General features: G+C 43.8%; 1 protein-coding gene across 1 annotated transcript in view; it reads left to right on the top strand.

Annotated features, from left to right (window-relative positions):
- The window catches only part of PTPN21 (protein tyrosine phosphatase non-receptor type 21), a 64,124-nt gene that overhangs the window by 29,328 nt on the left and 7,115 nt on the right, over positions 1–27,681 (top strand). Inside the window, exons 4-14 of the mRNA XM_059914779.1 lie at positions 800–897; positions 2,469–2,536; positions 3,351–3,421; positions 5,443–5,530; positions 5,918–6,006; positions 7,755–7,842; positions 8,945–9,024; positions 15,153–15,213; positions 15,905–15,989; positions 20,101–21,545; positions 27,016–27,153. Coding sequence (XP_059770762.1) covers positions 800–897; positions 2,469–2,536; positions 3,351–3,421; positions 5,443–5,530; positions 5,918–6,006; positions 7,755–7,842; positions 8,945–9,024; positions 15,153–15,213; positions 15,905–15,989; positions 20,101–21,545; positions 27,016–27,153 — 2,311 coding nt within the window. The remainder of the gene's footprint in view (positions 1–799; positions 898–2,468; positions 2,537–3,350; positions 3,422–5,442; positions 5,531–5,917; positions 6,007–7,754; positions 7,843–8,944; positions 9,025–15,152; positions 15,214–15,904; positions 15,990–20,100; positions 21,546–27,015; positions 27,154–27,681) is intronic.

Raw genomic sequence — 27,681 nt, 5'->3', positions numbered from 1 at the left:
TTGCTGATAATAATAACAGTTGTTTATTAAGTACCAACTATGTTCTAGTATTATGCTAAGAGCTTTATATATATTCCTTGATATGTTCAGCCTTGTGAAGGGGTGATAGTGCCCTCATTTTACTAGAGATAACTTAAACCCACAGATTATGACTTGCCCAAGTTCATGCAAAATGCTAAATCAGAGATCTGGAATTTAACCTAGGTCTGCTTGACTAAAGCTTGTGCTGGTAACTAATACCTTATATATTGAAAGCATAAACAGAAGTAAACCCACATCACAAGAATATTAAGAAAGAATTTAGCACCTATTCTTTTTGGTATTTCATCAAAGAATATTTTAATATAAGGCTGGTCTGAAATGTCAGGAACCATTTTCTTCTGGCTTTACTGTCCAGGGCTAGGAAAGTCTTACATCACCAAGTTACTAGTCAGAGTTTCTAAAGTAAAGATTGGCCATTGATTCTCTGTGTCTCCGACGAAAAAGGACAAAACTTAGAGACTTTTACAGGGTATAAGACAGATGACCAGCTGTCTTCTAGATGGTTGTAGCTTGTAGCTTTCACATAACTACAGTTAAGGATAAGTGACTCAATAAATTGATTATATTGTGTGTGTGTGTGTGTTTGTTTGTTTGTCGGTATAGATATGGTCAAGGATATTCCTGTCGTTCTTCAAAATCGTCTGAGCTTAAGGTTTTGGCTAGTTTATGCTCCTCTACCAAATTATGATAAAATGCATTGTGTCTCAAGTAGAGGTAATACTGATATTGACTTTTAAAAATTGACCTTTTTTTATAGGTATCAGTATTATCTGCAGCTGAAGAAAGATATCTTGGAAGGAAACATTCCTTGTACATTAGAACAAGCAATTCAGCTAGCAGGCTTAGCTGTTCAAGGTAAATAATGGCAATTGATAATAGATCTATCAGATTAAAATGTATGTTAAACAGAAACAGCAAGGGATTCTTAAAGTAACTGACTTTATAGAAAATAACTACTATAAAGTAGTTTTTTATATTAGTGAAATATTCTGTTATCTAAGGGGCTTCCTTGTGGGGAAAAAAATGAGTTTGGGGGCTTCCCTGGTGGTGCAGTGGTTGAGAATCCGCCTGCCAATGCAGGGGACATGGGTTCAAGCCCTGGTCTGGGAAGATCCCACATGCCGCGGAGCAACTGGGCCCGTGAGCCACAACTACTGAGCCTGCGTGTCTGGAGCCTGTGCTCCGCAACAGGAGAGGCCGCGATGGTGAGAGGCCCGCGCACCGCGATGAAGAGTGGCCCCCGCTCACCACAACTAGAGAAAGCCCTCGCACAGAAACGAAGACCCAACACAACCAAAAATAAATAAATAAATAAATAAATTTATTAAAAAAAAAAAAAAATGAGTTTGGATTACTTCAGTGAAATACGAGACTTCTGGAAGGTTAAGCATGTTATGTCAACAGAGCACACAGACCAAAAATAGAGAGGAAATACACACATATGCACACACATGTATAGCATTTAATATGCTCTGTATTCCTCTAGTTCAGGGACTTGATCTGCTGCTAGCTAGTATTTTCAGAAGAAAGATCAGCCAAACAATGTGGTTGATGAGGTTACATTTGCTTGTACTTTAAGCGTACGTCATTTGTTTGGTTTCTCAGTTGTCCTAGGTTATAGGACATCGTCAATCATAATAGATAGTTTTGCATTTCACAAGTATTTTTGAATTAACTGTCATTTTTCACATGTCTAATCTATATGTATTTACATGTATGTAATGTACTTTGGAAAGACTTCTGATGGGGCATTATTTCAAATGATAACTGGCATTTAATCTTGGGAATTGAAATTTAATCAGAAGAATCATAAATAAAGTTCCATCAGATATTAGCAGGCATGGAGACATATATCATTTCTAGACAAATAAATGCCTGATACACATGGAGCCACATTCCTTTTCAAGGTACTTTGAAGCTTCCTAAGTGTCATCTTTGGCTTTAAGAGTTAGTTTTTCCTAAACTTTTTGCTGAACTATCAATTTTTTGAACAATTAAAAATTTCTAAACAGATACATCTTGCTGTAATGTATTCAGATGATCTAATTCCTCTTCCTAGAGATAATCACTACCATGAATGGTTTGGTTTCTTCCTGACATTTTTCTGTGCATAAGTAAGCATACTTGATTACAAAGTAGGTTTTGTTTGTTTTTCAATGACAAAAAAAGAGATGGTTTATATATAGTTTGTAACTTGGTTTTTTTCAGTTTATTAAAAGGCATTTTTTCCAAGTCAAGACACATGAATCTACCTAATTAATATTTTTAAAAGGGTATTTTAAAAGTATACACTTTATAAGCTATAAGGCAAATTTGACATCTAAATCATAAGCACACCATCTGTATACTGCATATTGAATTTAGTTCTGCATGTTTTGCTTCCAGTTAAGCATAATTGACATGTGAATATTTGTCATTTTATATAGCTGATTTTGGTGACTTTGATCAGTATGAATCCCAGGACTTTCTTCAGAAATTTGCCTTGCTTCCTGTGGTAAGAATGCTTTTGACATTGGGCCTTTTTAAAAACAATTTATTTCCATACCCTTAATATTCCCTGAAATGAAGTCCATATAGTAGACTTACTAGGCAGGAATAGAGTTTAAAAAATCAATTTCCTCTTATAAACAGCTCAAGTGTAAATGCTTTCCCTGTTATAGTCTTCTGGTCCTTGTAAACCCACAGAAACAGAAGGGTCTGTGGTCATTGGACTGCAGCCAGAGAAATTCATTTTGTGTTTGGATGTGAGTCTAAAGAGAGGGACAGATTTCCAGCTTCTGAGGAACCACATAGAGGTTTTGCTTTTAACTGAAGGCTCAAAACCTGACAGAGTTATGTTGAAATGGATTTGGTTTCTCATCCGCAAATTAAGGAGTAGATGACAAAAAGACACTGCCTTCTACATTTTAAAGTCACCACTGATGGAATTGACAGGGAAACTGTGTGTTGGAACAGCTACGGGAGGTGGTACGCTCTTCCGAGTGTCTACACAACCAGCCAGGGAATGCACAAGGTGTTACGTGCTGGGCTTGGAACTGGCTGATGATGTTACCAAACTGAAATAACTCATCTGAAACTTTCTCTGGGATGAATTGAGAAGGCAGGGCAAGTGTTTTGGCTCCTGAGCAGAAGCCACGTAATTCCTTAGAAAGATCATGATTATGTCCTTAAGCAAAGCTCGCACACATTAACACTAGCCCTAGTTTTGCCTGCTGGTGGCAAGAGTCAGTAACAGTCAGTAGCACGGATTCCTTCTAAGAAATTTGGGTGATTTGTTTACATACTTAACTGCAGTATGTTTTTTCCAGGAGTGGTTACAAGATGAAAAAGTATTGGAGGAAGCAACCCAAAAAGTGGCCTTACTGCATCAGAAATACAGGTAACGCTGAGAAGTGGAAATAGTTCAGAACTAATACCTGTTTGAATTTGAACCATGCATTGACACCATTAAATGTGGAACTTTACTACTGCTGGCTGCTACTACTGCTAGTTACCAGGAGCCAACCTCTGCAGAGCTCTCACCGCGTACCAAGTGCTCTTATGAGCACTTACCCGTATTAACTCATGTATTATTCATTTTTTATCGTTGATGAAACTGAGAAAGTTGAAAGCTGCTGTCACTGAAGGATGACAGTTCTTCATCCCATGTCTTAAAGGTTTTGGTGGTGACTCGGTCCTGTGTAGGTTAATGCAAGATTAGGGAGACATGTTTTCTTTTGTGATGTGGCAGATGTGATGTTTTCTTTTGTGTCCGCCCCCCTAGTCCCCCCCCTTACACCTTTGGAAGCTGTGTCTCTGTCCTCTGGGGGAGCTGTGCTGAGAGCTGTGGTGCTTATTGCCCTGACCCCTGCTTCTGGGCAGAGAGTGACTTTCTTTGAGAGTGAATCTGTATGTGTTGTCCAAAAACCCTGTCCTAGAGAATGCTAGCTTTTATTCTAAACCAAATACCACACAGTTCCAAGTACTTTATATATCATTAAATTCTTACAACCATTCTTTAAGGTAAATGTTACTATCTCCTTACAGATTGGGAAAATCAACCTCACAAAGACAAAATAACTTGCCCAAAGTTACATGTGGTAGAGGTGGGATTTGAACCCAGGTCTGTCTAATTATAACCTATTATTCACCCCCTCCCATTAAAAATAACCTTTTGCCTTTAATCTGTCCCCACTCAAATCCATACAGTCACTCACAAAAGATTAGTCTTCCTAAAATATCACTTTTGACTTGTCTCCCCTCTTCTCCTCAAATGTTCATGAATCTCTTCTTGCTTTCCACCAGCCTAAGTTCATTACCCCTGGGATTAAAGGCTTCCCACAAGTTGGTTAAATCCTGCCATTCCAGCTTTACCTTCTGCTGTCCAAATGAACCTTTTTTTTTTTTCAGCATAATTAATCCCTCAGGCACACATCACTCTATCTTTTGTTATTTTCACTCATTCATTTGTGCACCTCCTTAAAAGAGAGTTTAGTGCTGTTATTCTGTATGAGGCAGAGTGCTCAATGCTGTGGCACAAAGATAAATAGAACAATGATCTGCCATCAAAGGATGTACTCCCTGCTTTGGCATCTTAAGGGATAGGCAGGACAGCCCATTGTAATAGTAATAGTAATACTGATAATGGGTACGGGGGAGAGGTGTGCACAGAATGTGGTGGTTCTACACAGAGCAAGGGCATCTGACTTAGACTCAGGGCAGTCACAGAAGGTGACAAAGAAGGAGTGACATGTAGGCTGAGTCTTGAAGGGTATTAGGGATTGACCAGGTACGCAAGTGGGTGATAGGTATACCAGGAAGCGGGATTAGCATGTACAAAGGCCCGGAGGCACGAGGGAATGCGGTATATTCAAAGAAATGCTGCGTTTGGGATGGTCGCAGTGTGGGGTGCCTTGTGGGTGTGGGAGAGCAGCAGAAGATGAGGCTGGAGAGGCACGTGTCCGTGCAGTTGAGTGCCTTCCTACCTGCACACCCATTCTTGTAATTCTGTCACCTGAGCTAAAAAGGATTTCCATCTTCTAACCCTTACCTGCAGCACTTACCGTTTGCAGTTTAGCACACAGTGCTTAGTATTGCCTGATACTTTGGTGGTTTAGAAAGAATTCTAGCTTTCACTGAAGTTTTTTTAGGGGGTGGTTTTATTTCCTGCCTTTCCCCTTACCTGCCTAAAGTACAAGGGGTAAAATCTTACATAACTAACCCTCAGCGTTCAGCACAGTGCTTTTGCATGCAGTTGGTTTTCAGTAAATACTGATGCATTGATATAACTAATCACAGATGGTTAGAAACTTGAAATGTTTCTAATGTTTTTTGACAAATTGATATGTAGTTTTTTTAGAAAAGCTTTTCATAAAAAATTTTTTTAGTTTTGTGAACAATCTAACTTCTTTTGGGTTGCAGAGGGCTGACAGCTCCTGATGCTGAAATGCTGTACATGCAGGAGATAGAGAGAATGGACGGCTATGGAGAAGAGAGCTACCCTGCCAAGGTAAGCGTGGCACGAAGACTGGGCTCGCCAAAGGCATCTTAGTAATTCTGCCAGGAGAGCGGGGAAGCCCAGGGATGCCCTGCTGTGCAAAGGCCAAAGAAACGTAAAAGCTGAGGTCCTTGTGACCAAAATTTTGTAGTAAAACACATTCCTGTTTTGTGCTTTGTTCTTGGAAGTGCTCTTGAAATAGAGTTCCTTAAGGAGCCCAACTCTGTTTTCATATGTATTTATAAGATGATACATTTATATCTTGCAGACTTTTTGCCTTCAGCATAGGTCTTCTGAACATTTCCTATCTGGGACACAAGAGTAGGGAAGTAGGTGTGGTCATTGTGGTTCTTATGCATCTGCTGCCCGAGTGTTTCCTTTTTCGCTTTCTCCTCTTAGGATAGCCAAGGCAGCGACATATCCATCGGAGCGTGTCTCGAAGGTATCTTTGTGAAACATAAGAATGGAAGGCCTCCTGTGATATTTAGGTATTTTTCTTACATCTTTCTGTGCACTTTCTGTGGCTCCTGTTGGCGATATTTTTTAGTACCTGTGCTAGTTATATCGCTCACAAGTAAATCTCTCCCAAGGCCTCACTAGAAAATGGCAATATGCCCTTCCTAGAATAAAATACCACCTGACTGCAATGGTTCTTTTTATAAGATACTTTCTTCAAACCAAATTGTAGAAAATAGTGCTTGTAACGATGGCCTGCTTATGAAATGCTTAAAAATGTGTGACCCTTTTCTTACCATATGAAGGTCATTCTTTGTCTTGGTGTGAATTTTTCATTTGAGCTCTGGTTTCCAGGGCTATTTCTTGTGGAAACTCTAGGCCTTTCTCTGATTCTAGTTTGTACCAAAATTCCTAAAATACCAACATCTAAAAAAATTTCAATTACTTCTTATAATGTTGATTTTTCTTTTCTTGATTATAAAAAAGTGATACTATCCATTTGTGGAAATCTTGGAATGTATCTAGTAAGAAGGACAGAAAGGATATATAGCAATGTGCTAACAGTGGCTGGCTCTGAACAATGAGATTTCAGGTGATTTAAATTTCCTTTTCAGTATTCTTTGTCCCTTCATTTCCTTTGCTTTACTATCTTTTGGGCCCTGAATTCTCCATGGTGATTAGGACCACAGAGCGTGTACCCGGCTTGGGGAGTAGATCCCCACTCCTAGGCTGTACTGCACTGGGTCAGGTGGCTCCCATTTGGCAATTGCTCTCATGTCCCCAGGCTGCTCATTGTCCTCCGGACATGCTGAGCTGCGGGGTAGGGGGTGGAAATGGATCTGGCCTGCACCGGAACGGCAGGACCCTGACATTGGGAGACATCCCACCGGCTTCCTTTATCTCACTGGATAGGAGAGTCTAAAATTGCCTTCTTTAATATGATGCTAATAATCTTTAGGTTTAACAATTAAGCACCTAATTACTACAAATGAATTTTATTTAATTAAATAAATTTAAATAAATCTAATATAATGGAGAAGGATAAAGAGGGATAGATTTTGTTTTTCCAGACCTATTTTTCCCTTTTATAAAATTATACAGTTACGTAATAAAATAAAATATTAATATATAAAATCTGAACGTGGTAAAATAGAGTTAGAAAGTTCCAAATCGGAGTTTGAATCCTGGTGAACACACCCAGAATAGTTCACTCTTTGGATTGGAACTTTATCTTCACCCTGCTCCACCAGCTTTTCAGAGCAGCTCTCCTCTAGTTTTGTGCCTTATTTTGCCCTGTATACATGCAGAACTTAACAGTATTTGTCTGCTTCTGTGTTCTCTATCAGCCCCACCCTCCATCTGTGCCCCTTTGAGGGAAGCACTGTCCTTTACTGATCTTAGTATCCTAGGACCTAACACAATTTCTGGTATTATCATAGTGGGTATCCTTTAAAATGTTTGTTGAATGAATGAAGGAGGCATTGACAACCAGCTGAGAGTGGGATATTTGATCAAACTAGTGCAGCAAATGAGGGATAGATTTTACATTTTTAAATACTCTGCCTTCATTTTAGTATACATGCTTTTACTTCTTGCCACTAGCTGTTGTCACTTCAATTAGAAAATGCACGCGAGCTGATTCAAACCACTGTTTTCTTTCTAAAATGATAAACAAATAGTAGCTTATATATTAAGCTCAAAAAGGAAAAACTCATATATTCTATCTCTTAGTAAAAAACCTGAGCACTCACATTGCCGTTTGCTGTTTGTTGTTCTTTAGGTGGCATGATATTGCTAACATGTCCCACAATAAGTCCTTTTTTGCATTAGAGCTGTCAAATAAAGAGGAGACCATCCAGTTTCAGACTGTGAGTAAACATTAGGAATCTGTATGTAATGTTTTTCCTGAAAATTAACACTTCCGTGTGTATGTGTGTTTGGGGAGGGGGGTAGCATTAAAATTATAGTATTTCATAGTTTTATAAAACATAAAATTTTATAATACTTCATAACGTTTTGTATAGTAGTACTTAGCAAAAATTAGTTGCTCAGTAAATACTGTTGAATGAATGAATGAGTCTTTGGATAAATACTATCTGATTATGATCTCTAAATTAAATTTTTTTTTTTTTATATAAATTTATTTATTTATTTTATTTTTTGGCTGCATTGGGTCTTCGTTACTGTGCGCGGGCTTTCTCTAGTTGCAGTGAGCGGGGGCTACTCTTTGTTGCGGTGCGCTGGCTTCTCATTGCGGTGGCTTCTCTTGTTGGGGAGCACAGGCTCTAGGTGCGCGGGCTCAGTGGTTGTGGCTTGCAGGCTCTAGAGCGCAGGCTCAGTAGTTGTGGCACACGAGCCCAGCTGCTCCGCGGCATGTGGGATCCTCCCGGACCAGGGCTCGAACCCGTGTCCCCTGCATTGGCAGGCGGACTCCTAACTACTGCGCCACCGGGGAAGTCCCTCTAAATTAAATTTAAGGGACTATTAAGTATGGGAGAGGGTAAAAACTGGTATCTTAACTTCCGCTGATAAGTGAACAGCTCTTTAGAAGTGCCATTTCACAGTTACTTTTACTCTCTTGACAAAAGCAATGAGTCACTGAGTCATTTTGTTTAAAAATGTCTTTAAGTATCTAGTCGTCAGTAATAAAAACGTTTTATTTAAAAATGTCTGAGTATCTAGCTGTCAGTAGTAAAAGTGGACATTTTCATAATTTTAGAATTTCTAAGTCATTTTGAAACTGTTTAATATAAGAATGACACTGTGTAGCAGCTTTTTGTTTGTCTTCATAATCTGAGTCCTAATTACAACATTCATAGGAGGGGTGCAATTTTAGAAAATGAGAGAATCCCAATGTGTGGAAAGTGACTTTGAAATAATATGTCATGCAATTCTGTCTTGTTCTCAGGTAAGCTCTGTATCAAGTTGTAGATGTGCTTTTGTTTACTTTGTGCATATTTTGTTTGCTAGGAAGACATGGAAACAGCAAAATACGTGTGGAGACTCTGTGTTGCGCGACACAAGTTTTACAGACTGAATCAGTGCAGCCTGTAAGTATACCCTGCTCACAGAAACTGTGGGAGGTGATGAGCTTAGAAGTTTTCATCTCGAACTATAGTATATCATCTAGAAAGGCAAATTTTTTAAAAAAAGATAACATTTTAATAACATTTTTATAATAATCTCTACTTTTGGATGTCAAAATTTTATTTCTCAGTTTTAGCTTTGGACCAACCTCTAATAACTACAGATATGCCTCTAAGATTTCTTTCAGCTAGTAACTAGAATTATTCTAATTCACGAAAGCTAAAATGGAATTTTTTTTTTTTAATCAACATTTTGAGTAAAAAAAGGTTATTCAGCTTTTCAAGCCTTTTGAAGAATTTATGCCCCTTCTTCCTAAATGTACGTTTTCCTCAGCCTACATGGGTTTCCCCCTTTCTGCTGGATCATTCCCATCAGGTTACAAACATGCTGTAATATTTTACCTCTTAAAACTTTTCCTTCGTTCCACATGCCCTCTAGCCACGGTGCCGTATCTCTCTTCTCTTTTACAGCTGATTTCTTCAAAAGAGTTGTATAATCTTGCTCTCTCGCCTTCCTTCCACCCGGTTTCCCCTAAGCTGCCACGCCACTGATGCTGCTTGTCAGAGTGACAGTGACCTTCACCCAGTGGTCATTTCAGGAGTTCTTGCACTTGACTCCCGGGCAGCACCGCACCTCTGCTCATCCCTTCGCCCCTGCACCCTGCTCTTCCTTGGCTGCCAGGACCCCACCCTCTCCTGCTTCTTCTCTTTCTAAGCCTATTTCTTCTCAGTCGGCTTTGCTGATATAATCCTCGGACCTCTTCTCATCTACACTCATTCTCTAGGGGATTTGGCTTGACCCCAGGCTTCAAAGCACCATCTATATACTAAAGTGCACCTGACTTCATTTCTAGTCCTGTCTTCCCCCTGAGCACTTGACTTGCACACCCTACTGACATCTCTCCTTGGGTGCCTAACAGGCTTCTCAAATTTGATACGCCTAAAACCAAACGCTCGATTTGCTCCTCTTCCTGCCCCAGAGTCTGCTTCTTCCTACTGTCCCCCATTTCGACAGGTGGCGGCACACCATAGTCACTCAGGCCCCAAACCTAGAAGTCCTACTTAATTCCTGTTTCTCTTTCATCCCACATCCAATTTGTCAGTACGCTCTGCAAATTCTGCCTTCAAAACATATCTAAATCTGACCATTTATACAAGTCTTTCAGCTGATGACTTAGTGCTGGCTGCCATAGTTTTCATCTGGAATACTGCTGAAGCCGCCTTTTTTTTTTTTCTTTTTTTTGGCTGCTTTGGGTCTTCGTTGCTGCGCACGGACTTTCTCTAATTGCGGAGAGCAGGGGCTACTCTTTGTTGCGGTGCGTGGCTTTTTATTGTGGTGGCTTCTCTTGTTGCAGAGCACGGGCTCTAGGCACGCGGGCTTCAGTAGTTATGGCATGCGGGCTCAGTAGTTGTGGCACACGAGCTTAGTTGCTCCGTGGCATGTGGGATCTTCCCGGACCAGGGCTTGAACCCATGTCCCCTGCATTGGCAGGTGGATTCTTAACCACTGCACTACCAGGGAAGTCCAATAACTTTAAATTTTATGGTCATTTCTTTTAAGGCTCTGAATCCAGACTGTGCTTAGTCACATTTAAAGTGATAATGATTCTGAAGTATTGATAGACTCGTTCTCATGGTCCAGATGGGCATTTAATGAAACCGCAGCAGGCCTGGAACTGGGCATTGAATTCTGGACATCAGGTTCAGGCTGGAGTGACCAGTGGCTCAGGAGATGGACTCTGCTTGCGTAGAAAGGAGGACTTTGCTCCTGAGTGTCCCCTTCCCCGCTCCTCAGTCCTGATACATTGTCTAATGGTGCTTGGGATGGCCTTAATGTGAGTCCTCTAACCTTGACCTAGGTGACTCTATTTTAGAATTTATAGAATGGCGTGATCCATCTTCAGTCTTGCTCTCTCCACTTTCAAAGTACTTTAGGTAACAGAATCACCTTTTTTATGTCACCCAAGCCTTAAAAATGCTAGATAACAACAATCTCTTTGCTTTTTAATTTATAAAATGGGGAAAATGGGGCTTTTACTTAACATTTCTTTAGGGTTGGAATAGGAATTAAATTAGGTAATGTCAATCTCTTAGGTGAAATGACTTCTCTCCCCCTCTTCCCCACCCCAAGCCCCAGAACTGGACCTCCTGAATTTATATGAGAAGAGCCTGGAAGGGAAAAGGACTCTTGAGAGGGGTCTTAGTATGGGAGGCTTTTTTCTCTCTCCTCTCTGGGGGGAACGGGGGAAGGGGAGGTTGGTATCCCGCAACCTGCAAAGCCAAGTGGTAGAAGTTTCCACAGACTTTCTCTAGACGGGGGAGTTGGATTTCTGTCACCAGTGGGCTGCTTGCTGAGCCTTGTCAGAGGGTTGGTCTGTGTTCCCTGCAGTTTAGGTGTAAACTAAACATGAGTGAATACAGCAGCTGGTCTCTGTCCTGGAGACTTTTGTGATCCGGAGATTGACTGGAAGGGGATGGGGTTGCCCCACTTCTTCGAGGCCTACTGCAGGGTTTGAAGAGACTGCGAGAGGCTTGGCAGAAGAGAGTAACCCCTATCCCATTAAAGGAGAGTCATTGAGATCAACATTTTCTAGGTATTTCCACCATCCAACATATTTTTTGTTCTTCCAAAGCTCACTCCTCTAGCACTAGCTAGAAATGTATAAGAAAGGAAGCTCACAAAGCGAAAGTCGGACGACTCTTAGCAATTCACAGCTTTTACAGCTCAACTGTAAATGCTTAGCCATGAACATCAACTTCAGTCCTCACTCACTATTTCATTCATTTATTCAACAAACATTTGGCACCTTCCTTGTGTGCCAGGCACCAGTGGTACCATGGTGTGTCGTTTGCCTCCAAGGAGCCTACGAATCTGTTGAGGTTGGGAGCGGGTGAGACAGATAGTCAGCTGTTAGGGGCATGTGCTCAGGAGTCTGCAGACCTGCCTGGTTCAAGTGCCAGTTCTGCTTATTTGCCACAAGGCCAGGAGCAATTTACTTAATCTCAGGATCAGTTTCCGCATCTGTAAAATCAGGATAATAACTGGCCTCGTTTATGGGGTTGGTGTTAGTATCCCATGAGGTAATCAGATATAGCCTTTAGCACTGTTTTCAGTAAGTAATATCATTTGTTTTACTTGGGCTAGCAGCCTTTTCTTATTTTGTCATCTCCAGTACACGCATTCCAGTGGGTTTTTTTTTTTCTAAGTTCTTCAGCTGCCTCATCTTTAGCAGCACCCATCAGCATAGTAACTGCCCCAAAACACAACCAACAGTTACACCATTTTCTCTTGTGTACTAAGTTTAGGATAGCTGATCTCAGAGCAAACTGCCTTTATAAGAATATTGGCAGGAAGAAAGAGGAGGTTAGAATATTAGACCTGATGGCGCGGCTGCCTGCGTCAAACAGTTTTGCAGATGGAACACGTACTAGTTTGTGTTCAGCAGAAGTGGCCTCTCCAGGGGGCAGTGTCGCCTCCATCCCGGGTGCCGCCAGCAAGGTGCCCAAATAGATCCCGAGTGTGGGAGTTGCCGCCTGTGCTGCTAAGCTCTGCACCCTTGGATTTTGGGTTTAACACGCTTAAGTTTATTCTTGTTCCCGCTGGGCAATCCTGGACATGGCGTTGGAGGTTTCTATCAGCAACCTTTCTCCCCATCTCTGAATTTTGAATTTATAGTACTTTAAAAGTTTGGTCAGTTTACTGAGTCTCTGGACTAAATATAAACTTCAAAGGACCCAGTTGGACTAAACCTAGTCCTAACAATGCAGAATAAAGGGAAAGAAAATTTCAAGGCTACAAAATGCAGTGTCTTCAAATTCTGGACACGAATTTTAAGAATATATTAATGTGCAGTTAAGGAGTGCTTAAAAAAAAAAAAAAAAAAGGCCCAGACACACCCTCCTGACTTGTTCCACTAATGAGGCCTCCTCTTCTACTAATATATAATGCTTTACCAATTGATGCAGGTATTTTTGCAGTCTAATGGAATTAACATCCAGTTTATTATTGTTATGCAATAATTACTGGCAGAATGGGCAACATCCTTTGGGAAAGAGACATCTATTCTTTTTTTTTTTTTCCTGAGACATCTATTCTTCATCAACAATCTTAATACTTTCCAGCGATAATAGAAGGATATTATTAAAGAAAGCATTTAATCAAAAAAAGTCAACTCTTAAAAGCAACTGTAGCTACTTGATAAGCTCCTAATAATCAGTAACTTTTTTTAAATCTCAAAAATCTTATAAAAGTTAGCTAATATTTAGGGTTTGAATATAGGAAATTAGTTGTTAGAGTGCTAAGAATAATGTTAATTTATGAGACATGAGGCTTGATATTATGGTAAATTTACTGATTAAATGGAGCTAGTGTTTACTTTGTGGATTTTCTAGTAATTAGTCCTTAGAACACTATAACCAAGGGTCACAAAATATTTTTTTTTAAAATCTGTTATATTTTCAATTTTTAAACTGACAGGTAATTTAATTTTATTTATTTATTTTTTATTATTTATTTATTTATTTATTTATTTTTGGCTGTGTTGGGTCTTCGTTTCTGTGCGAGGGCTTTCTCTAGCTGCAGCAAGCGGGGGCCACTCTTCATCGCGGTGCGCAGGCCTTTCACTGTCGCGGCCTCTCTTGTTGCGGGGCACAGGCTCCAGACGCGCAGGTTCAGTAATTGTGGCTCACGGGCCCAGTTGCTCCGCGGCATGTGGGATCTTCCCAGACCAGGGCTCGAACCCTTGTGCCCTGCATTGGCAGGCAGATTCTCAACCACTGCGCCACCAGGGAAGCCCCACAAAATATTTCTGTAATCAGTAATTATGTGTCACGTAAGCTCATGAGCTAGGAACAAATGGTCAAAGGTTTTTCAAAAAGTGCTTTGACAAAATTACATCATCAACAAAGCCAAGAATCCTATGTGTTTAGGTTCCTAGATCTTATTTGCAATATAACTGACCACACATAAGAACAAAACAAAAAAATGTCTACCTCTGTTTTAAAAAGATTGAATTACCAAAGGACTTTTCTGTCTCTTGTTTGTGAGCTACGTTTATTCAAAGATGGAGCTTGCTGTGAATATCTTAAAATCTCAGATTATCTGATAAATATTAGTCGGCACTCCTGAATATTCTCATTCCTTTTTTTTTTTTTTTTTTTTTTTTTTTTAATTTTATAGCTACTTTATTTATTTATTTATTTTTGGCTGTGTTGGGTCTTCAGTTCGTGCGAGGGCTTTCTCTAGTTGCGGCAAGCGGGGGCCACTCTTCATCGCGGTGCGCGGGCCTTTCACTATCGCGGCCCCTCCCGTTGCGGGGCACAGGCTCCAGATGCGCAGGCTCAGTTGTGGCTCACGGGCCCAGCTGCTCCGTGGCATGTGGGATCTTCCCAGACCAGGGCTCGAACCCGTGTCCTCTGCATTAGCAGGCAGATTCTCAACCACTGCGCCACCAGGGAAGCCCTCTCATTCCTTTTTAAAAAGTACACTTAAAACCGGATAGAAGTTTCTTGCTAAGAAAGGTGAATGGATTTATCACAGGCCCACCAAACCAATTTTCCTACTGTTTTGCTTTCCCTACCTTAGTTCCTTAGAGGAAATATAGATTCTTAAGTTTCCAAAGTTATAACCTTATCTCTTCATGGAGGTGGTCAGTGCTGAGCCAGGCCTACAGGAGAGATGCATTGGCACTGAATCTTGCTTCCCTTGGGATTAGTTTGCGGCCCTCTGGCGTGGCCTGTTTTCCCCTCTGCTTCTGATCACTCCAGAGGTTCCACCCAAATGGACCAGGGAAAGTTATTCCTGTCCATCCCTCTGGTAGTCCAGGTGACTGACGCCCCATAAGGCTCAAACCCTGGAGTGTGGTCAGAGGGATCTGGGCATCAGGAGTGGGCCAAGGCCCCAGGTAAGGACAGAAAATCTCCTTTCTTTTCTCTAGTTTATGATTGGATTAGTTTGTCTTTTGCTTTAGAAGATTTATCGTTTTACCTTTTTATTAACTTATTTTGGTAGAATTAGGAAGGTTATGTGTATATGAGTATATATATATATATATATATATATGCTCTTCTCAAAGACATGTCTTATTTTACAGGCAAACTCAGACCGTCATAGTGAACCCAATTAGGAGGAGGTCTTCTTCGAGGATGTCTCTGGTAAGAAAGAAGGAAAAATACAATTGCTCTTTTTCTTTTAGTGATGTCATCTTCCTTAATAAAGTATGCTTTTAGCAGTGTTAATTTTTAGTTTGAACCACGAAAGTGTGCTGATATTTGACCAAAGAAATGGTGATTTTCCATAGCATAAGCCTAATATTTATATAATATATATAATATTTATTATATTATACATATTTAAATATTAGGTCCAACCTCATATTAAAAATTTTGACTATTAGCCAAGAGTAATCAGTAGATATTTAAAGTACTAGATGATTTTGCCTAATAAAATTAAATATACTACATATAAGCTTCTTATGTTCAATTGTTTATATAAGAATTCAGGAAATTTTTGTCTATTCCTTCTTGCTCTTAACTTTTTGGATACAGCTTGTTTTCTTGTGCTGTCTGATGTCTGATATCAGCACATAGGGCTTATTTAGCATTGCCATTCTGGCACTGAAAATGAAACACTGAAATGATACACTGAAAATGAAACACTGAAATGAAACACTGAAAATGATAGATATGGTAAGAGCTATAGTATCTTCATATTTATTTTTCATATATAATATGTTTGGCTGCTTTAGAAGTTTTTAATGGAGAGAAAGAAGCCAGCAGAAAATTACTTTACACGTATTACGTAGGCAATGTGTTTTAATGCTGTTTCCAATTTTCCATTTCTTAGCCTAAACCCCAGCCCTATGTGATGCCTCCCCCACCCCAGCTGCACTATAATGGACATTATACAGAACCATACACTTCTTCCCAAGGTAAAGTACACTATTTCTGAAATGCCTTACAAAATTATTATGAATAAATTAATGAGAACTTGGAGATCTTGAAGCCAGGATAGTTTTTGGCTGAAGTTACACCCAAAATTGTTGTCATGATTATAGCCAACCTGGATTCAAAGAAGAAGCTGCCATTATAGTCAGTTTTTTGGAAATGGGTGGAAAATATTCAGGATCAAATTTTGATGCTCAATTTTGGTCCCAAATTTGGCCCACAGGCACTCCTTCGAGGTGGCTCCCATGTCCTGTTAACACACCCCCCAGTAGCCTTTGAGTGCTTCCTTGCTTTCCAGCCTAGGATGTCCCAAGCTCATTTTGTTTTTTCCTGCCTGAGACCTTCCCATTGTAAAGTATTAAACATTTTATTTTTATCTGTTTATGTTTATCTTTCACATGATGAGTATAGGGAGCTGTATTTAAACAGCGCCTCCGAAGCTAAATCTCCAGCATTCATTTTACAGACTCTGTCTACAGGGCTCTACTACAAAGGCCGAGGAGATTTATGCAGAGAGGTAATTCCATATCTTAAGAAGCTTGGAATCTAATAGTGGAGGATAAGACAAGTACACAAATAACTTAAATACAAAGAGAACATGATTGTTGTGATGAGAGAGAGCGAGCAATTGCTCATCATGTTGGAGAGACTGAGAAAGGCTCTTTGGACCTCGAAAGATGGGTAGATTTCCACATGTAGAGAGAGGCGGGTTCCTGGTTGGGATTGCTGCTCCTGGTTTTGTGAGGAGGGGGTGGTGGATAGTGAATGCATTGGCACAAACAAGGAAGAGGGTGTCTGGACTCAGTCCCACAGGGAACTGGTAGAACATGGTGTGTGAAGGGACCAGAAGGTGGGTGGTGACGCATTGTTGGTGCCAGGCCTTGTGTGTAAGATGAGACTTTCTGTGCAGTGCGACGGGTGGGTGGCAGGGGATGGATTGGGCTCTGGGTTCCCAGAGTGTCCCCCTCAGGATGTTTTCACCTTCTTCACAGTCTTCTCCTCCTTGCACGCTGCCCTCCTTTGGTTTTGTGACCCCAGCTCCCACCCACTTCCGGGAGAAGGCTCTTCTCTCTGCACTGTTAGTGTTTCCTTGCTGTTCATCCCTTTTCCTCCATCTGCAAGCATCCTACTATTTTTCCTCTCTTCTCTCTCCAAACTGCAGTTTGAATTATTTTTTTCTCTCATTTTTCACCCCACTTCTGAGAGTAACACCTGTGTGCTCCTTCTGCCTACTGGTCACCCCTTTACTCCTCCTACCTTTGCTACTCTGTTCAAGCTGCCCTCTCACAGGTCCCCAGAGCCCCGCACATTCTCCTTCCCATCCGATTCCAGCAGTCTAGCCTCTTGACAAACCTCTCTTCCCTGCGCTGGGTTCTCCCTCCTCCTGTACCATCGGCGTTCACTGCTCCAAAAGTCTGCCCAGGGCCTCCTCTCCCTCCGCAGGCTTCCGCAGCGGCCTCGTTTCATCCGTGGTTCGGGTTTCGGCGAGGATGACTGTCTGTGTTTCCCACCCCGTCATCACTGCTATGCTCCAGCCCCGCATTTCATCTGTCTGACAGCTGTTGGGGCAGTGAAGGGAGCTACTGCATGTGAGCCCTCAGCGGGCTACCTGGCTGAGTGGGAAGCACTCGGTGAATATTATCCACCATTACAGCTTGCTGAAGACTGACATCCTGCATTTGAGCCCATCACTCTACTCCACAAGTCCCTTTGCCCAAGTTCCTTACTTCTTTACGACGAAGTCACCCTCCTGGTTACTTGGATTCCAAACTGCATGTAATTTTTCTTTTCTCTTTTTGCCTTCAGTACCCAGACAGTTGCAGATCCTGTTGCCTCTGATTAACTTCACGTAACATCTCTTCCGTATCCCCTTCGCCCCCTTCGCCCTGTCCCTCTGCTCCTGCCAATCCAGTTCTTTTTTTTAAACATCTCATTAGTTATTGCATCATAGGAGCTGATATCTTCAGTCTTCAATCCCCACCCTCCCTGGTTCATCTGACACTCAGCAGCCAGGCTCATCTTATCCCATCTCCCTGACGATCGTTCCTTTGTCTAGTGTTCAGCGTTCTCTGTGATGTTTCTTCATGCTGCTCTTCCAGTCTTATTCCCCACTGTTCTGTACCCTCTCCGGCTACCTGGTACTCCAGCCAGCCCGAGCACGCCCTCCATGCCTCGTCTCCCGGCTTTGCCCTCACCGCTCTGTCACCCGCAAGGGTCCTTATCCCACGCACCCTCCTGCCCACGTGCCTCCGCCCAGTCAGGACGGGCTAGGCTGCGGCGTGGGAACAAATTCTAAGCTCTTAGTGGCTTACACGGGAAAGCTTACTTCTTTCTCAGGTGACCCGTCCATCGTGCCCTGGCAGGCGGGCTCTGCTCCACGTCAGCCTGCCCCAGGGACTCGGGCCGGGGTCCCTTTCCATCTGGAATGTTGGGCACGGTGGCAAGGAGAGGGGAGCGTGGAGATTGCTTCTGTAGCCTCTGCTCACTTTCCCTTGACTGTCACTCGTCACGTGGCTGTGCCTGCCCTCCAGAGGTGAGGAGGAGGGATCCGAGCGATACGTGTGCACTCAGAGGTAGAGAGCCCGGCTACTGATGAAACCCCACCCCCATACCCCAAGGCCCCTTGAGGGCTGTATCACCTGGGAGGTTGTTCTTGGTCTTCTCCTCCCTGTCCCATCAGCCTGGCCCAAGCTGGAAGCGATCCTTCCCTCCTCCGGACTCCTATAACGCTTGTCTCCTTTAATTGTCACGCTTCTTCCTTGGATTCTGGTGATTTTTGTACACACCTTTCCCTTTATGTTTATCTGGATTCCAGTCATTTTCCCCCTGTTAGTTCCTAGCATAGTCTTTTACACATACAGACGCAAAAATGGGTTCGTGGGGTACCCAGAGGAGCCTGGAGATGGGGAGGCCGGGTCGGCGGGTATTGTGCTAGTCTAGACGGGCTTGAATGAGGCTGAGCTGCGACAGCAGTGAGTAGAGGGGACTCCGTAGACGCAGATCGCAGAGTGTTCCAGATACGGGAAATGGACAGGAACAAGGAAGCATTGTGTGTCCACAGGAAGAAACAGGTGCGTTTGAGGCCCATTCCTTTGTGGCTGTATGTGCCACACACGAGACAGTGACATGTTCACTTTGATAATCATTTGGCACTTAAACCGCCAAGAGGCTTTTGAATCGAAAAAAGAATGCTTTTCGATGGCAGCTGTTCTCTGATGGTCTTTCTGTTGAAGTGTTAGAAATCACCCTCATTAGTTTTCCAGGTGAACTACAGATTGGACTGAAGAAACATGCCTCCTACCAGCCCCGAACAGGTGCACACACAGCCTCTGTGGATTAGATGAGGCTCCCGATTCTGCTAGCTTGGACCCCAGTCGTACTGAAGCATGGGGGCTGGAGCAGGGGGCAGGTGTGGCTGTCTTAGCAAGGGTCTTCTTGGCTTCTGGCCCCTAGTGAGGTATACAGCTACTGGTGACACTGTTGGACCTGCAGAGGCTCAGATCCTGCTGAACTATTGCCCTTTTGTCTTCACTGTGGAAGAATCTATACGGCCCACCTAGAGTTTCATTTAAGGAACTGTTTACAGACAGCTGGTGCTTGAACTAGCTCAGCATCATCAACGCCACATCTCCAGTGAGGGGAGAAAGCAGAGTCAGAGACCCAAAGCCTTGAACAGTATCTCTGCCTGCAGTTCCCCAGAGTTCCAGAAAGTCTGCTTTGTGTCTCTAGTAAAACACGTTTTTGACTTTCAGAGAAAGACAATGTTTTGTGGCACAGCTGTACTCTTAATATTGGACTTGGATTTGGCTGCTCCTTATTGGGTGTCAAATCCTGAGTACCACCCTCAGAGTAGGCAGGGCCATCCCCATTCTCTAGGTGAGGAGGCGAGGCTCCCAGAAACCCCCTGTCCAGGGCCACTCAGACTTGTGGCCAGAGCCAGGTCACTTCAGGGTGGAGTTTCATAAGGTACACTGAGAATGTCCTCAGCGTTTGGGGCCTGTCTCAGTATTTGTCTAGAGTCGTTGATCTACTTTTGTACATTTAGAAAATCTCATTTTAAAATACACATTTTAAATGTTTTGTTTTTCCCCCCAGATAACCTGTTTGTGACCAACCAGAATGGATACTACTGTCACTCTCAGACAAGTTTGGATCGAGCCCAGATTGACCTGAATGGTCGCCTCCGCAACGGCAGTGTCTACAGTGCACACAGCACCAGCTCCTTAAATAACCCCCAGCCCTACTTGCAGCCCTCACCCATGTCCTCGAACCCGAGCATCACTGGGAGTGACATCATGAGGCCTGACTACGTCCCGTCGCACCGGCACAGCGCCCTGATCCCCCCGTCCTACCGCCCGACCCCCGACTATGAGACGGTGATGAAGCAGCTCCACAGAGGCCTGGCGCCCGCCGAGAGGCAGAGCCGCTCGCTGAGAAACCTCAACATCGGCAGCTCGTACGCGTACAGCAGGCCCGATGCGCTGGTCTACAGCCAGCCCGAGATCCGGGAGCACGCGCACTTCAGCTCCCCCCCATCGGCCCACTACCCGTTCAACCTGAATTACAGCTTCCACAGCCAGGCCCCTTACCCGTACCCCGCAGAGAGGCGGCCGGTGGTGGGTGCCGTCAGCGTGCCCGAGCTGACCAACGTGCAGCTCCAGGCCCGGGACTACCCCGCCCCCAACATCATGAGGACGCAGGTGTACCGCCCGCCGCCCCCCTACCCGTACCCCAGGCCCGCCAACAGCACCCCTGACCTGTCCCGCCACCTCTACATCAGCAGCAGCAACCCCGATCTCATCACCCGGCGGGTCCATCACTCGGTCCAGACGTTCCAGGAGGACAGCTTGCCGGTGGCGCATTCCCTGCAGGAGGTCAGCGAGCCCCTGACCTCGGCCCGGCACGCCCAGCTCCAGAAGAGGAACAGCATTGAGATCGCCGGGCTGACCCACGGCTTTGAGGGCCTGCGGCTCAAGGAGAGGACCATGTCGGCGTCGGCGGCGGACGTGGCTCCGCGGGCTGTCTCCGCGGGCTCCCAGCCAAACGTCGTCACGGAAAGGACAAAGCGAGAAGAGGAGGACGAGCAGGAGAGCCTGAGATACGGTCACAAAAAGTCTCTTTCAGACGCCACCATGCTGATACACAGCAGCGAGGAGGAGGAGGAGGACTTGGAGGAGGAGCGCGGGGCGCGGGCGCAGCCCTCTCCCCGGGCGCGGGAGCCCCGGGGCAGCTACTCCCAGGAAGCCCCGCTGAGCGGCCCCCACACGCCCGGCCCCCCGGCCGCCGGCCCCTTGCACATCCTTGAGCCCAAGGTCCACGTCACTGAGGCCGAGAGGAAGGGGAGGGACGGCAGCCCCGTGCCCACGCCCGGGGAAGGCCCGCGGCCCAGGAGGGACGGGCTGCTGACGCCCTCCATGTCCGAGTCCGACCTCACCACGTCGGGGAGGTACCGCGCCAGGAGGGACTCTCTGAAGAAGAGGCCAGTGTCAGATCTCCTCTCCGGAAAGAAGAACGTCGTGGAAGGGCTTCCGCCGTTAGGGGTGAGCCATTCAGTGTGCACGGGGTGGGGGGGCCTCACCCAACCCAGCACGGTGCCCTGTACACCTGACTTTTCTCAACACCTGCCCTCTATCCATCTTTCCTTTCACTCATTACTTCTGATGTTTTTCAGCTTTTTTCCTTTTAAGTTGTTTCAAACCACCCCACCCCCCCCAGCCAACACATATTTTACCCAGTTTTTGTCTTATTTTGTAATACTTTGAGTTTGATTATCTATGGAAATAATGGGGAGGGATTGGAATTTTCGTGGTTTTGCTGGAGGTAATAGGTGGAGGGAAAGGTAAATGTAGGAGACTCTGTGGAATGGAAGAGAAAGAATGAATGGGAAGTTTTAGTAATGCAGTGTGACGGAAAAGGAAGTAAAGGTTTCATGACTTTAGCCAAGATTGCTTTGTTAGCTACCCGTAAAAATACCCCGCTGTGATGCAGGGTCCAGGGCTGCTCTTGTTCAGTTTGCTTGTTTGGGGTCTGAGGGAAGCGTCCCCCGAAGTGTCCCTAATGTATTCCTTATGTCGCGGTCCGTGTGGGTACAGCTTGAACTGCTGGGCTGTGATCTCTGAGGGCTGGAGGGTGATTCTGGAGCTGGGAAGGTGGCACTTTGTCAAGACAAAAAACCCAAGAGCTCCAGGTCTCTTTATTTATTCTTCATATTTTTATTGGAGTATAATTGCTTAACAATGTTGTGCTAGTTTCTGTTGTACAACAAAGTGAATCAGCTGTAAGTATACATATTCCCCATATCTCCTCCCTCTTGAACCTCCCTCCCACCCTCCCTATCCCACCCCTCTAGGTGGTCACACAGCACCGAGCTGATCTCCCTGTGCTGTGCAGCAGCTTCCCACTAGCCATCCATGTGACATTTGGTAGTGTATATATGTCAGTGCTACTCTCTCACTTCGTCCCAGCTCCCCCTTCCCACCCCCCCCGCCCCATGTCCTCAAGTCTGTTCTCTACGTCTCGTTCTTTATTCCTGCCCTGCCACTAAGTTCATCAGTACCATTTTTTTAGTTTCCATATATGTGCGTTAGCATACGGCATTTGTTTTTCTCTTTCTGACTTACTTCACTCTGTATGACAGACTCTAGGTCCATCCATCTCATTACAAATAATTCAATTTTGTTCCTTTTTATGGCTGAGTAATATTCCATTGTATATATGTGCCACATCTTCTTTATCCGTTCATCTGTCGATGGACATTTAGGTCGCTTCCATGTCCTGGCAGTTGTAAATAGTGCTCCAGTGAACATTGTGGTACATGACTCTTTGAATTATGGTTTTCTCAGGGTATATGCCCAGTAGTGGGATTGCTGGGTCATATGGTAGTTCTATTTTTAGTTTTTTAAGGACCCTCCATACTGTTCTCCATAGTGGCTGCACCAATTTACATTCCCACCTCCAGGTCTCTTTAAAAGAGAGATTGAGTGAACTGAGAACCCAAGGAAGGTCCCTTGTAGAAAATGCAGCTCCTTAGTATTCAGCATGATAAATAACCTTGGTTTAAGTACTTTTTATCCACTTGAGGCAAAATATAAAAGAGCATAACATCATCCCTAGCTGCCATTCCCAGAGCATTTACCGTGTGCTGAGCAGGCCATCTGCTTTACCATGTCCAGTTCACAACAGGCCTATTGTTTCTACAGATGAGAAAATAGACTCTGAGATATTAAGTAACTTTCCCAAGGTCACACAGCTAGTGAGTGACCAAACTGAAATTTTAAACCCTTATTTATCTCTGCAACCGATTCTCCTATCTTCTACGTTGTTCTGCATCGAAGTATATTGTATATTTTATTAAGTAATAATTGCTTGTCTAAGCTTTGCTGTTCTCTGTCTTTCCACTGAAACCTTTTAAGTCTGAGTTCCTCAGCTTTGCCCAGGCATCTGTGGCGTTGTCATGTCAGCGGGTCCACTCTGAGTCATCTGGCGTCCTTGCCCAGGCCTCCATTCCCTGTGCCCTGCGCTCCTGCCAAGTGAAAGTGCTTAATTAGCCTATGCATTCTGTCTCCCAGTTGCTCCCAGTGTCCTGGCAGCTAGGGACTCCTCCCCCCGTTTTTGCTGGTGGGCATATTCAGACCTGAGGCGCGTCACAAATGTGGTTCTGCCCTAGTGTATTATTAGATCTTCTAAGATGCTACAGACATCTTCATAAGCAGGAGGAAAGTTCACACAATATTATAGTGGTTATGAAATAGATCAGTATACATAGACTCAAACTACTTACAGTAGTGCCGTGAATTTAAACGTGTTTTCTTTTAATGGGTTTGAATTGTAAGTTTATTTTTAATTTTTCTTGGGAGTACATTCTTACTCATCTGTCTGACAGTAAAGGCCAATGTCTCAGGTCGGCTGAAGCAGAGGGCATGGGCTCACAATCAGTGATTCAGGGCAGGACAGAGTGTGGACGTGTCTCCCGAAGTAACTCTGCCTGAGTCCTGAGCCAGCTGGACGGGGCCCTCTCATAGTTGACACTCTTCACTGATTACATCACGAACATAGTTTTTATGTGTGACCTGAGTCTTTCCCCAAATGATACTTGTTTTGAGTAGAGTCCAGTATTCAAGCCTATTGTCCCTGTAGTTTTGAATGGCCCAGCAAATTCTGCTAAATCTGAGGACTTTTATCGGTTTGGTTCTCTAAAAATACATAATTTCCCCCTCATTGACTTTTAGACCTATAGTATTAGTGAGGTTATGTGATTGGATTATCCTTTTTCACCCTTTCTTTTCGCATAAGGGATCTCCTTACTTAAGGAATGTGAATGGCAGCTGTGGCCCGGGAAAAGGTACAGGACCTAAGAGTGGAAAACTTGGGTCTGAGTCTAGATCCTGCCATTCATTAGTTCTCTGCCCAGTGGGCCGGGCCCTTCACACACCAGAGCCTCAGCTTCTCCATCCGTAACACAGGACGGTCACCCCTCCTCTGTCTGCTGTGGCGTTGTGTTAGGTCCCACATAGGGTTAGGCATGAAAAGTGCTTTCTAAATTCTATGATTCAGCATAACTGATTTTAATGCACGGTTTTTACTGTGTTGACCCTATTTGCCATGTATAAAGAGGCAGCTGTGTGACATTGGGCAAACAACTTAATCTCTCTGACTCCCATTTTCTCATTTGTAACTGAGATGACCCCAGAGAGTTGTTGGGGGAAAATGCTCAGTCAAGTTTAACTTATTACTCTGAGGTGGCATCATACATTTAACTTACTGGCTTCCCAAGAGCTGAAGAGTCCAACCCCCTGCTAATCCTCTGACCCCCTTCATAGTAACTCAGGGTGGCCATTATTTTAATTGTTACAACAAGCGAATATACTAGTGTGAATTATGATTCTAGAGGTTTAGTATTAAAAACAGTGAAATAAATTGCAGATAAGCAGGAACATTTTAGAATTCTCCACCCATCTCTACCTATGGCGACTTGATTGCTATCTGGAAAAGGTAGACTGGTTTGAGTGCTTGTGCATCTACATAAAGAGTTTTTGTTTCACCCTTAGTCTTATGTGGTGGTTCTGACATGAGAAATCACTGTACGGGTTGTACATTTAAAACCATGCTCTTGTACTCTGAGGCCTAAGTAAGGGGTATTTGAAGTGAGTTTTGACTATAAGCCCCTTTCTTCAAATGCTGGCTTTAGGGCTTCCCTGGAGGTGCGGTGGTTAGGAATCCGCCTGCCAATGCAGGGGACACGGGTTCAAGCCCTGGTCCGGGAAGATCCCACATGCTGTGGAGCAACTAAGCCCGTGCGCCACAGCTACTGAGCCTGCGCACCTAGAGCCCGTGCTCCGCAACAAGAGAAGCCACCGCAATGAGAAGCCGGCGTGCTGCAACTAGAGAAAGCCCGCGCGCAGCAACGAAGACCCAGCACAGCCAAAAATAAATAAAATAAAATTAATTTTAAAAAAATTTTAAAATCCTGGCTTTAGAACTGACCTTACCCATCATCCAGCACATGTGTGCTGGGGCCTTTTGAGTCATTTTCAGGCCAAGCAGTGCTGGAGCCACCTCTGCTGGCTGGTGGGAGCCGAGTGTTAAGTTTTCAGGCTCTTGTGAGGCCGTTGATGTTACACTGGCAGATTAAAGTTAGCTGTGATGCAAGTATTTGTACCGTGGAACCTGGCAAGCTTCGCACATCCGAACTGTTCCCACTCCCCCGCCACAAAGTCCATTGTTAAACATTTACCTGCTTTCTGCACACCACTGTTTTCTGCACGCATGAGAATCATGACATTTTAGCCTAAGCAGGAACTTTTTAGTCTGTGTAGCCTCCCTCTCTCTCTGTCCAAGGCTGACAGAGCTGCAGTAAAGTTGATTTCATTTATGAGACAGAAGAGAGCTGTTGATTTCATTTATGAGAGAACTGAGAAAACCATTTCTGTCAAATTAGGGCTACAGTCGTGATAATTACTGTGGCTTCCAAGGAGGTGTAGACTATTGAAGAAGACTTGGCATTCTTGGGCTCGTTTGCCTCAGAGAGCAAAATCATTGGCTTTAATAATAACTTTAGGAAACACCAGTTTTCAGGAGACAGAATTCAGTCTATGCCCTCTCTTGGTATAATGATGGAGATTTCAGCCCTGATGTTCTCCTCATTTAAAAATGTGGTGGTTCTAACTGCATTTACCAGAGGTGTGGTGAGCTAACCCAGGTCACACAAGTCTGCAACAGAATGTAGAATACAATAGAGCCACCAGAGAAGCCACTGAAAAAGAATGAATTTGTATTTTTTTTTTTTTTTTTTAATTTATTTATTTATTTATATTTATTTTTGGCTGTGTTGGGTCTTCGTTTCTGTGCGAGGGCTTTCTCTAGTTGTGGCAAGCGGGGGCCACTCTTCATCGCGGTGCGCGGGCCTCTCACAGTCACGGCCTCTCTCTTTGCGGAGCACAGGCTCCAGACGCGCAGGCTCAGTAGTTGTGGCTCACGGGCCCAGTTGCTCCGCGGCATGTGGGATCTTCCCAGACCAGGGCTCGAACCCGTGTTTCCTGCATTGGCAGGCAGATTCTTAACCACTGCGCCACCAGGGAAGCCCTGTATTTTTTTTAAATGTATAAAAGCTTATTGCAATGAGGTGACTACATTTAAAACCCTCTTTGTGGATTGCAGCTGATTTTTGTGTGTGTCACGGTTTGATATTCAGGAGTCCTGTGAAGGAATGCTGTCTGCTTGGAGCCTCACCTTTCATTACAACAGAACCCTGAAACCAGTTGCATTTCAAAACCTTATATCTGGAAGACTTGTCAGGGCTTTGGCCTTAAAAGGAATGTCTTCCTCCTAATCTTTGTGAAACAAACGTGTGTGTGTGTGTGTGTGTGTTTGTGTGTGTGGAGTGTAAGCTCTCCTGTGGTTGTTGGTTTAGGAGAACCCTCCCTCTGTTAACTGTCTTCAGTCCATTGAAATCTCTTTTCAAAGGGATTGTATTTGTGTATATTTGATATATACATATAAATATTTTTGTAGGGAATGAAAAAGAGCCGAGTAGATGCAAAAAAAATTGGTCCTCTCAAACTGGCTGCCCTAAATGGACTCTCCCTGTCTCGACTGCCTCTGCCTGATGAAGGAAGGGAGGTGCCTGCCAGAGCCACGAATGATGAGAGGGTACGTACCAGGCCACAGGTCTGCACGCCTGCCCTGGAACAGCGGATACAGTGCTGCAGAACTGCCTTCTGGAGATTTTACTGAATTTTCTAACACATTTGATAATTATAAATGAGTGTTAGGAATTTTGTCATCTGGCCTTCAAAACTGGGGCAAATTTATAGCTAATGTCTTAATAGGTAATTTCAGCCTAAATGTTGATTTTTGTCTGTTGGTTTCTGAATACTGTTCTTTACCTTCTCCTGGCCATGAAGTTAGAGGAAATGTGCAAATGCATATGAGTACACATAGGAAGGAAAAAAGGTACCGACTGCTTTCATTACATCGAAAACTTAACAGTGAACGGTTACTGAATTTTTCAAAACTTTGTGACTGAGATGCATTTGCTATGAGGTTCTATTATATCAAAATTAGACAGGCATGAATTATGCTAAGCAAAAATTAATTTGCTTACAACTGGATCCTGGAGATAGTTTCCAATAATGTTTTCCGTTTTTTATATATATTATAAAATTGAAGCATTTGTTC

This window comes from Balaenoptera ricei, chromosome 2 (genome assembly GCF_028023285.1).
Source record: "Balaenoptera ricei isolate mBalRic1 chromosome 2, mBalRic1.hap2, whole genome shotgun sequence".
In the NCBI taxonomy this organism is placed as follows: domain Eukaryota; kingdom Metazoa; phylum Chordata; class Mammalia; order Artiodactyla; family Balaenopteridae; genus Balaenoptera; species Balaenoptera ricei.
This window is presented reverse-complemented; position numbering and strand designations above follow the sequence as displayed.